At 42.7% G+C, this 12,289-nt stretch overlaps 1 protein-coding gene across 7 annotated transcripts in view; it reads left to right on the top strand.

Moving 5' to 3' along the window:
- Window positions 1-12,289, top strand: part of RHBDL2 (rhomboid like 2) — a 114,925-nt gene that overhangs the window by 88,967 nt on the left and 13,669 nt on the right. For all 7 annotated transcript variants that reach the window (XM_036352630.1, XM_036352631.1, XM_036352625.1 and 4 more), the window contains 2 exons: window positions 306-454; window positions 5,691-5,803. In XM_036352630.1, the coding sequence (XP_036208523.1) occupies window positions 306-454; window positions 5,691-5,803 (262 nt within the window). The remainder of the gene's footprint in view (window positions 1-305; window positions 455-5,690; window positions 5,804-12,289) is intronic.

Below are 12,289 nucleotides of genomic sequence, written 5' to 3'. Positions count from 1 at the left end.
TTTCCTATGTTCCCAGTCACTTTCAGCCAAGCATTGACTTTTATTTTTCAAACAAGGCCCCTGCCCAGCAGTAACTACAATTTCAGTGGCTTCATTTCATTTTAGTTGGTGGAGGAAGTAGGATACGACCACCGTTAAATGGTCAGATACACGGCAGGAAAATTTAAATCTTGTCATCTTTTGAGCACATGGTATGAAGTGGCCAACTGGAGAGCTAACCATTGGAAACAAAGGTGGTGCCCATGGGCTTTAATGGGGCCTCTGTGGAAGGTGTGGTTAACATTCATGTCTGCCCTCCCTGACAGCTGGCAGTGTTTATTTACTATGCTGTGTGGAAGCCTCAGAAACAGTGGATCACCTTGGACACGGGCATCTTGGAGAGTCCATTTATCTACAATCCTAAGAAGAGGGAGGAGGCCTGGAGGTTTATCTCATACATGCTGGTACATGCTGGGTAAGGAATGATAGTTAGGTCACTGCTATTGGAGGTGACTAAAAGTCACTGTAACCCCTACCATTTGTTCAGAGCTTTATTACTGACTAGAGGTCCGGTGCATGGAATTCGTGAACTGGGGGGCGGGGGGGGGGATCCTCAGCCTGGCCTGTGCCCTCTCCCAGTCCGGGACCCGCCGGGGATCGGGCCTAAGCCGGCAGTTGGACATCCCTCTCGCAGTCTGGGACCCCTCGCTCCTTACCGCCTGCCTGCTTGCTGCTCCTTACCACTTGGCTCGCTGTTCCTTAGCGCTTCCGCGGAGGCAGGAGAGGCTCCCGCCACTGCCCGGCTTCTGGCTGAGTGGTGCTCCCCCTGTGGAAGCACACTGACCACCAGGGGGCAGCTCTTGTATTGAGCGTCTGCCCCCTGGTGGTCAGTGCGCATCATAGCGACCGGTCGTTCCATTCCGCCGGGTTGATTTGCATATTAGGGTTTTATTATATAGGATAAGGCACTTTCATGTCCATAATCTCGCATGATTATCACAGCACCCCTAGGAGGCAGGCGTTACTCCCACTGTTTTATGTTTGAGGCTGAGGGTAGGGGTGAGGGTCACTTGCTCCTTGTCACACAGCTAAGTTGTAGAGCTATGAAGGATCTCAATCCATTAGTGCTAAGTGCAGGTCCATTGTATTTCATATTACATTATAACTGCCTAATATTGGTATGTATATAGGAATATTAATGAGAAGAGATCAAATCATTACCAAACCAAAAGTATGTTCCCCTGGTTGTTTGGTGTTGTTGAATGTTCCCTTTAGGATATGAAGCATCACTCCCACTTTTTCTGCCCCACCACACGCTTAAAAAAATAATTCATGAACACTGATGAATGTATAATACTGTTATCCACCTGGAATAATATAAGCCACAGGAGCTGCAGTGCCTGGCTTTTAGTTTTGCTTATAGTTTCTTTTTTTTTCCTCTTTTTTAAAATATATTTTATTGATTTTTAAAAAAAAATATATTTTATTGATTTTTTTACAGAGAGGAAGGGAGAGAGATAGAGGGTTAGAAACATCGATGAGAGAGAAACATCGATCATCCTCCTCCTGCACACCTCCTACTGGGGATATGCCTGCAACCCAGGTACATGCCCTTGACCGGAATCGAACCCGGGACCCTTCAGTCTGCAGGCTGACGCTCCATCCACTGAGCCAAACCGGTTTCGGCAATATATTTTATTGATTTTTTACAGAGAGGAGGGGAGGAGAGAGGAATAGAGAGTTAGAAACATCGATGAGAGAGAAACATCGATCAGCTGCCTCCTGCACATTTCCTACTGGGAATGTGCCTGCAACTAAGGTACATGCCCTTGACCAGAATCGAACCTGGGACCCTTCAGTCCGCAGGCTGATGCTCTATCCACTGAGCCAAACTGGTTAGAGCTATAGTTTCTTTTTTAAAAAATTCTTGCCGAAACCGGTTTGGCTCAGTGGATGTGTTGGCTTGCGGACTGAAAGGTCCCAGGTTCGATTCTGGTCAGGGGCATGTACCTTGGTTGCGGGCACATCCCCAGTAGGAGATGTGCAGGAGGCAGCTGATCGATGTTTCTCTCTCATTGATGTTTCTAACTATCTCTCTCCCTTCCTCTCTGTAAAAAATCAATAAAATATATTTAAAAAAATTCTTTATTATTGAAAGTATTACATATGTCCTCTTTTCCCCCCGTTGTCCTCTCCCAGCCTGCCCCCGCCCCCCAGCCCCGGCCTTCACCCCTCCTCTCTCATTGTCTGTGCCCATTGGTTATGCCTACATGCACACAAGGTCTTTGGTTGATCTCTTCCTCACAAGTCTCCCCCGGCCCACCATCCCGCTTATAGTTTCTTAAGTGCTAATAGCCTTCTATGACCCCACTCAGAATCCACAATTCACCATGTCCACTGCAGACAGTGAACAGCGTGCTCTTGGCCCCACCTCTCTGGTGGCCCCACCTCTCTGGTGGCCCCACCTCTCTGGTGGCCCCACCTCTCTGGTGGCCCCACCTCTCTGGTGGCCCCACCTCTCTGGTGGCCCCACCTCTCTGGTGGCCCCACCTCTCTGGTGGCCCCGCCTCTCTGGTGGCCCCACATCTCTGGTGGCCCCACCTCTCTGGTGGCCCCACCTCTCTGGTGGCCCCACCTCTCTGGCGGCCCCACCTCTCTGGTGGCCCCACCTCTCTGGTGGCCCCACCTCTCTGGTGGCCCCACCTCTCTGGTGGCCCCACCTCTCTGGTGGCCCCACCTCTCTGGTGGCCCCACCTCTCTGGTGGCCCCACCTCTCTGGTGGGGTTGCAGGTGAGGCCGACTTTGTGTGAGAGACCTACATAGCCCTGAACCTGAAGGAAGACTCTGGCCTTTGGCCAGATAGGCATCCACGGCAGGACACGGGGCTCAGAGACTCGACAAGCCGGGCACAGAATCATCAACTGCTCAGGTCTGTGGACACTTCCACACTTCGGCTTTTCATTTAACAAGTATGTTCTGAGCATGTGTGGCTTCTGCACTCAATGGCTTTAAAATGACAAGGAAGCAGTTAACTGGTAACGCGAGGCAGTGTAGAATTATAGTGTATAGAAGTTACTTAATCTCTGCCGAAACCGGCTTGGCTCAGTGGATGGAGCGTCGGCCTGCGGACTGAGGGGTCCCAGGTTCGATTCCGGTCAGGGGCGTGTGCCTGGGCTGCGGGCACATCCCCAGTGGGAGATGTGCAGGAGGCGGCTGATCGATGTTTCTCTCCCATTGATGTTTCTAACTCTCTATCTCTCTCCCTTCCTCTCTGTAAAAAATCAATAAAATATATTAAAAAAAAAAAAAAAAAAGAAGTTACTTAATCTCTTGCATCTCAGTTTCCACATCGGTAAAATGGGATAACAGTACCTACCTCATAAGTTTGCTGTGATTTAATCAGACAATGGTTATAACATAATTTTTATAGTGCCTGACACATACTAACCACTCAAAAAGAATTTACAAGGCTGTGTAGGACATGTGACATATGGGGTTGCATAAGTGCTTTTATATGTAAGTAACAAAAATAACCTACCAGGGGCTTCAATAAGTAGAGGCCAATATTTTCCCATATAAAAAGCCCAGAGGTTGGTGGTTGGTTCATCAGTTTAATGAAGCCAGGACACTAGGTCCTGTGCTGGCACCTCTGCTTTTTCCTTGGCCTTTCCCTCATGGTTGCAAGTTGACTGGTGTTGTCTGCATTCAAAGCGGGAAGGGGGAAGAGGCAATACCAGGTACTGGTGAAATCATCCCTTTTGTCAAGACAGAAGCACTTGTAAGTCTCCTGGCTGTGCTGCTTTAACTTGCATCTCACTGGCCAGAGCTATGTGTCCCTACCTAAGAGGGGTTGGGAAAGGCAACCATAGCTCTTCCGGCCTCAGTAGAGGAGGTAGAGAAGGGAGAGGGAATGAGTGTTGGGTAAGCTACAGTAATATAAACGGAAAGAGGGAAAGATCAGAATGGGGATGGTTTCATACATAACATGGGTGCTAGTTGGCCCTTGAAGGTGGATAAAATTTGGAATAAAAAATTAATATTTCGTCCTAGCTGGTTTGGCTCAGTGGATAGAGCGTCGACCTGCGGACCAAAGGGTCCTGGGTTCGATTCCGGTCAAGGGCACATACCTTGGTAGCAGGCTCCTCCCCATCCCACGCTCTGGTCAGGGCTCGCGCAGGAGGCAACCAATTGCTTCTCTCACATGGATGTTTCTCTCTGTCTTTTCCTCCCCCACTCTCTAAAAATAAATGGAAAAATATTTTTGGGTGTGGATTAAAAAAAATATTTCTACTTTGGGAATATGACAGGATCCCATCTTTCTGCCACTTCTACTCTTGATGTTGAGCAGAAGAAAGAATACTTGGGGTAATTCATTGGGGTCTCTGTGCTATTAGTCATCTTATCTTCTAGCTGTTGCCAGAGGACAGGATGGTATGGCTTTCTTTGACCTTGTTCAGATTCACAAAGTGCATATACTTCCAAATCTCCTTTATGTCTGAGGTCTCCATAAGACTAGTGTAACTGCTATCGCTAGACAATTCTGTGCTGAGTTATGTTACCTCTCATATGTCTTTGAAGATGGCTTGGACAGTGATGGTTGTGGCTGGGTGTGCTTGTGGCCATAAAGGTAGGTTTTCTGTTCTGCTAGATATGCCCAGAGAACCTCTTCAATGGTCTAATGGATTTTTGTTAAGTAAATTATAATGTAGAACACAGTCCCTAAAACTAATGCAAAAGTTGTTGGACTTTGTGGAAGATCCAATATATATATATTTTACTTTTTGCTTTAATCTGAAATCTTAAAAAAAAAAAGAAAGGCATTGTGCTACATAGCAACTAAATTGACTAAATTGGTGAGTACGCTAATGTGGGAATTTATCAAATTACATTCAGAGATTATCCAGAAATGCTTGTGGGGTTTGACAAGCAAAATGATATGAAATGCATTTAAAAATATTTTTACTTATTTAAAAACTATAAAACACATGTACTCTAATGTGTTTAGCCAAATTGTGGTACATGGGAGATACCAACTTTAGCTAGGTAAACTTCCCCCCCTATTCTGGTTAGCTTTTATTTTTATTGATTTTAGAGAGGAAGGGAGAGGGAGAGAGTGATAGAAACATCAATGATGAGAGAGAATCATTGATTGCTGCCTCCTACATGTCCCCTACTGGGGATCGATCTTGCAGCCCAGGCATGTGCCCTTGACTGAAATCGAACCGGGGACCCTTCAGTCTGAAGGCTGGCGTTCTATTCACTGAGCCAAACCAGCTAGGGTCTCGTTAGCTTAAAAAAAACAAACTTTTTAAATGTAGACCTGGGAATGAAGTTCCTCTTGCCAGCTCTGTTTTATTAAAGAATATACTGAGATTGTAAGACACAATGCTTAAAAAACTACTGAAATTTAAACTCAGTATGAATGAATTAGGATTTCCTCCATACTGTGCAAGTGAAACAAAATCAAGTTCATGTTCTTTAGGCCAGCCTTATTGCTCTCTGATTTGATCAGTAATTGTTATAATAAAACAGACCTTGTAAAATAAAAGTATACTTCTAAAATGCCCCTTTATCTGCTAAAAAAATTAGAATTTGGAATTTGAGTTAAGCAAGTCCTTAACTGGAAACACCACCTCAATGCCTATCAATCTCCCAAGCAAGTAACTGCCTGTCTCAGACATAATGTTTGACAAATGTGTTTGTCTCTGCAGAGTTCAGCACATCTTGGGGAATCTTATTATGCAGCTCGCTTTGGGTATTCCCTTGGAAATGGTCCACAAAGGCCTCCGAGTGGGGCTGGTGTACCTGGCAGGAGTGATTGCAGGTTAGTGCTCTCAGGGCAACAAGAAATCAACACCTCCGGACTCTCAGGAGGTTATAAACAAAGTAAAGGTAATCAACTGTGTTAATGGGCTTTTTAATTAAGATGTATTCTTCTCCTAATAGGTGGTAGGAAACCTGATAGCATTGGAGATAAGTCAATTAGAGATAGTAGAGATAAGATAATCACATAGAAATGTCATTGTGAGTGCCCTGAGGTATGGCACAGACAGGGTTTTGCACATTTGGAAACTTTGAGTAGATTGGTGCCCAGGTGCATACACTGGGTAAAGGCCTACAGCCAGATCATGAAGGCCTTATGTGCTCCTGTAAAGATTTTGGGAAGTAACATGATCAAATTTGCATTTGAGAAAGATAACTTCAAGAGAATGTAGAGAATAGTTAAAGGGGTCTAAAGACTGAGTTGGTACTAGCAGCATACAGCAGCGACTTCTAAAATTGTGTGTGTGCCCAAGATGATTCATTATGGTGTGGGCAGAAACTACTAGAACTCCCATTCATCCATTAATTAGTTGTTGGAAACATTAAAAAAAAAATAAACTTTTCATCTTGAGATAATTATAGATTTATGCTTTAGTGTAAAAAATAAAAACCTAGAGGCCCATGTACCATTTAACCAGCTACCCCCAATGGTAACAGCTTGCAAAACTATAGTACAGTACCATCATCAGGATATCCACACTGATAGAGTCAAGGTACAAAACATTTCCAATACCATAAGCAATACTCTCTTCCTTCCCACTTGACACTCTCCTTTATCCCTGGCAACCACAAATCTATTCTCTATTTTTACAGAGGTGGGCAAAAGTAGGTTTACAACTGTAATACAAATAAATAGTCTATATATATAAAAGCCCAGCAATTGGAATGGCGGAATGACCAGAATGACTGGTGGCTATGACATGCACTGTAGCAGCCAACCAGCCTGATCTGGGCCCCGATTGGCTCCTCACCCCCCAGGCTGGCCTGGCCCTGATAGGTCCCCAGCACCCCAATTGGGGTTGGAGCTGGCTGCCAACCACCTGTGGCCCCTCCCCCTGGTCAGCCCCGCGCCCGATTGGCCCCTACCATGCAGATTGGGGGTGAGGCCGGCCGGCCAACTGCCCACAGCCCCTCCTCCCCACTGGCCCGGCTCAATGGGCTCCCGTCGGGGCGGGCCTGTCAGACCCCACCTGTGCACGAATTCGTGCACTGGGCCTCTAGTATAAGTAATAAATAAAAATACAAGAATAAACTATTTCATGTACTCAAAACTAAACCTACTTTTGCCCACCTCTGTATAATTTTCTCACTTCAAGAATGTTACATAAATGGAATAATATGGTAGCCTTTTGGGATTGGCCTTCTTCACTCAGCATAATTCTCTGGAGATTCATGTAGGTTGTTGCATGTATTAATAGTTCATTCATTTTTATTGCTGAATAGTAGTCTACCACCCACCCTTCAGTCACTGGATGTTATCTGGGTTATTTTTAGTTTTTGACCATTACAAATAAAGCTGCTATACACGTTTGTGTACATAAGCACAGAGTTTTGTGAAACATGAGTTTTTATTTCTCTAAGATAAATGTCCAAGAGCACAGATGCTGGGTTGCATGGCAGTTGCATATTTAGTTTTGTAAAAACCAGCCAACATGTTTTCCAGAATGGCTATTCCCTTTTATATTTCTCCCGGAATTGTATAAGTGATTCAGTTTTCTACATTCTTCCATGCACTCAGTGTTGTTACTATTTTTTATTTTGGTTGTGCTCATAAGACCATAATGTTATCTCTTCATAGTCTTAATTAGTATTTCTCTAGTGGCTAACGATGCTGAACATCTTCTCATATACTTATTTGCCATTTGTATCTCCTCTTTAGTGAAATTGTCTGTTCATGTCTTTTGCCCATTTTCTAATTAGATTTTTTTTCCTGTTGAAATTTTAGAGTTCTTTACATATTCTAGATCCTAGTCCTTTATTGAATATGTAGTTTACAGGTATTTTCTCTCAGTTTGTAGCTTGTCTTTTCAATGTCTTAAGGAGACATAGGTTTACAACTGTAATACAAATAAATAGTCTATATATATAAAAGCCCAGCAATTGGAATGGCGGAATGACCAGAATGACTCTGGTCATTCCAGAATGGTCAAAAACTAAACCTTCAAACATAAGGAGTTTTCACAGTGCAAAAGTTTTCAATTTTGATGAAGTCCAATTTATCAGGTTTTTTTGGTTTATGAATTGTTCTTTTGGTGTTAAGTCTAAGAACTCTTTACTGAGCCCTAGGTCTTGAATGTTTTCTCCTATGTTATCTTCTAAAGTTATAGTTTTATGTTTTACATTTAAATATGTGATCTATTTGAGTTTGTTAATTTTTATATAAATTTTGAGGTTTAGATTGAGGTCCTTTCTGTTTATTTGCATATGGATATACAATTACTCCAGAACAATCTGTTGAAAAGATTCTTCCTTTATTGAATTGCTTTTGCACCTTTGTCAAAAATCAGTTGGCTGTAGTTTTGTGTGACTGTTTCCGGGTCCTCATTTTGTACCACTGATCAATGTGTCCATCCCTCCATATAGTCAATACCACTGCTGCTATAGATTATAAGTCTTGAAATCAGTTAGAGTGATTCCTCTCATTTTATTCTCATTTTAAAAATTAGTTTATGCATTTTACTTTTACAAAAAGACGGTTATCTAATTTGCTGGCTTTTTGTCCCCCCTGTGATAATAAAAGGCTTATAGTAGTAAGCTATCTAACAGATGTTGAAAAAACAAACACCAAACGTGTCCCTTTGATGATGTTAATATCATTTTTCTCCTAAGGAATAAGAATGTAACTGCTTTTCCAAAAATAGTTGTGCTATGAAAGGGCATTTTGAAAACCGGTCATTGGAAATCACTTGATATTTATGCGATTTTGCTTCTGAAAATGATGCAACCACCCTTACAAGTTCACATTTAAAAAGCTAGGAAACAATTTCCTAATCTGTTTTAACATTTTTCAGTGAAGAGTTTTAGTGCATTTTAAACTTACTTACTGAAACACTTTACTAGTTTGCAAGAACTAATGACTGGCATTAGGGAAGGTGGGAATTAATAGCCAAAATTACAACAAAATTTTTGCATAACTGAAGCTCAGCCAGTGATGTAATTCTTCCATTTTAAATTACATGCCATTTAAAAAATGTTATATTTTGGCTATGACAGTGATTAAGAGAAAATTTCTATAGAAAAATATCTGAGTTTGGAAGTATATGTCCCCCCCTTATTCACAGGGAAGATGTTCCAAGATCCCCAGTGGGTGCCTCACATAGCGGATAGAGCCAAACCCTATTTGTACTGTTTTTTCTATACACACACACCTATGATAAACTTTAATTTATACATTAGGCGCAGTAAAAGATTAACAACAGTAACTAATAATGAAATAGAACAACTATAACAATGTTCTGTAATAAGAGTTATGAGAATGTGGTCTCTTTCAAAATATATTGTACTGTATGTACAGTGTGGAAATACTGGACAAAGGCATGATTCACATCCTGGGCTGGATGGAGCAGAATGGCATGAGATTTCATCATGTTATCCAGAATGGCACTCAATTGAAAACTTAAGAACTGTTTATTTCTGGAATTTTCCATTTAACATTTTTGAACTGTGGGTAACTGAAACTGTGGAAAGTGAAACCATGGATAAGGGGGGGACTACTGTATCTGTATTTCTGTGTCATGATATTTAACCAGGATTTTAAAAAATAGTGAAGCTTATTTAATAACTTCATTGAAACATTTTTAAAAAATTAAAGACATTTTAAATATATATATATGTATTTATTGATTTCAGAAAGGAAGGGAAAGGGATAGAGAAATAGAAACATCAATGATGAGAGAGAATCATTGATCTGTTCCCTCCTGCCCCACACTGGGGATTGAACCCACAACCCGGGCATGTGCCCTGGCTGGGAATTGAACTGGGACCTCCTGGTTCATAGGTTGATGCTCAACCACTGAGCCATGCCAGTTGGGCTAATGAAATTTTTTAGAGCAGTTTTAGGTTCACAGCAAAATTGAGGAAGGCACAAAGATTTCCCAAACACCCTGTCCCCTATACACATGCATAGCTTCCTCCATTATCAACATTTCCCAACAGAGTGGTACATCCTATATAATAAAAGCCTAATAGGCTAAGTGTCTGGTCAACCAATCAGCCATTCAACCAATCAAAGTGTAATATTCTAATGATATGCTCAACTGCTTGCTATGACATACACTGACCACCAGGGGGAAGATAGTCGACTGGTCGACCAGTGGAACAGTCACTATGCTGTGTATTGATCACTAGGGGCAGATGCTCCGACTGGTAGGTTAGCTTGCTGCTGGGGTCTGGCCGATTGGGACTGAGCAAGAAGGGTTGGACACACCCTGGAGCCTGGCCTTCGTCCCTTCCCGGCTGGCCAACCTCCCTTGTCTCTCCCAGGCCCTGATTGTGCACCAGTGGGGTCCCTTGGCCTGGCCTGCACCCTCTCGCAATCTGGGACTCCTTTGGGGATGTCAGAGAGCCGGTTTTGGCCCGATCCTGCAGGCCAGGCCGAGGGACCCCACTGCATGAATTCGTGCACTGGGCCTCTAGTTCCTTATAATTGATGAACTTACATTGACAGAACATAATCACCCAAGTCCATAAAATTAGCTTCACTCTTGGTGTGGTCCATTCTGTGGTTTTGGACAAATGTTGACATGTATCCATCCCAGTATTGCACAGAGTATTTTCACTGCCCTAAAATCTGTGCTCTACCTATTCATCCTTTCCCCCACCCACAACGCCTGGCAACCAATGATTTGTTTACTGCCTTTACTGTCTCCATAGTGTTGCCTTATAAGAATGTCATATAGTTGGAATCATATAGTATGTGGCCTTTTCGTATTGGCTTCCTTCACTTAGTAAAATGTATTTAAGTTTCCCCATGTCTTTACATGGCTCGATAAGCTTTTTAAATACCATTAATGAAGTAAAAATAATTTTAAAATATTATGTAATTAATATGTCACATCCTTTAAAATTCGATTTTTGTGTTTTAAAAAACCATGTAAGTGCTTGGCTAGCATGGCTCAGTGACTGAACATTGGCCTATAAACCAGGAGGTCACAGTTCGATTCCCGGTCAGGACGCATGCCCGGGTTGTGGGCTTGATCCCGTGTGGGGCATACAGAAGGCAGACGATCAATGATTCTCTCTCATCGTTGATGTTTCTATCTCTGTTTCCCTCTCTCTTCCTCTCTGAAATCAATAAAAATATATTTTAAAAAACCATATTAGTGAAGTCATACATATACATGTAATTTATAAATAAGTAAAACATACCCATATTGCACTGGGTGATTGTATTAGTTTCTCAGGGCTGTCATTACAAAGTACCACAAATGGTGGCTTAAAACAGAACTGCAGTGTCACAGTCCTGGAGGTAGAAGTCTGACATCAAGGTGTGAACAGGGCCATGCTCCCTGCTCTGATATCTGTCGAAGAGAATCCGTCCTTGACTCGCTCTAGCTCAGTGGTTCTCAACCTTCCTAATGCCGCGACCCTTTAATACAGTTCCTCATGTTGTGGTGACCCCCAACCATAAAATTATTTTCGTTGCTACTTCATAACTGTAATTTTGCTACTGTTATGAATTGTCATGTAAATATCTGATATGCAGGATGTATTTTCATTGTTACAAATTGAACATAATTAATGCATAGTGATTAATCACAAAAACAATATGTAATTATATATGTGTTTTCCGATGGTCTTAGGCAACCACTGTGATAGGGTCATTCGACCCCCAAAGGGGTCGTGACCCACAGGTTGAGAACCGCTGCTCTAGCTTCTGGTGGTGGCCATTGGTCCTTGGCATTCCTTGTCTTGTGGCTGCAGCACTTCATTCTCTGCCTCCGTTGTCAGGTGGTATTCTTCCTTCATGTGTCCCTGTCCCTTCTTATAAAGACACAGTCATATTGGTTTAGGGGTCCACTCTACTCCAATATGACCTCATTGTAACTAATCACATCTGCAAAAATTGTATTTCTTTTTTTGTTTGTTAATCCTCACCTGAGGATATTTTTTCCATTGAAATTTTTTTAAAATATATTTTTATTGATTTCAGAGAGAAAGGGATAGAGAGAGAGAAAAAAAATCAATGATGAGAGAGAATCATTGATTGGCTGCCTCCTGCACGCCCAGTAGAATCAAGCCCGCAACCCAGGCATGTGCCCTTGACTGGAATCGAACCCGGGACCCTTCAGTCTGCAGACCGAGACTCTATCCACTGAGCCAAACCGGTTAGGACTCCATTGAGTTTTTTAGGGAGAGTGGAAGAGAGAGGGAAAGATAGAAACATCAATGTGAGAGAAACAACCAGGGCCGGGCCAGGGCGGAGTCTGCAACCAAGGCACATACCCTTGTCAGGAATGGGACCCAGGGCCCTTTGATCTGCAGGCGG

This window comes from Myotis myotis, unplaced genomic scaffold (assembly GCF_014108235.1).
Source record: "Myotis myotis isolate mMyoMyo1 unplaced genomic scaffold, mMyoMyo1.p scaffold_m19_p_2, whole genome shotgun sequence".
In the NCBI taxonomy this organism is placed as follows: domain Eukaryota; kingdom Metazoa; phylum Chordata; class Mammalia; order Chiroptera; family Vespertilionidae; genus Myotis; species Myotis myotis.
The sequence above is the reverse complement of the archived record's forward strand: the minus strand, read 5'-3'. Positions and strand labels throughout refer to the sequence as shown.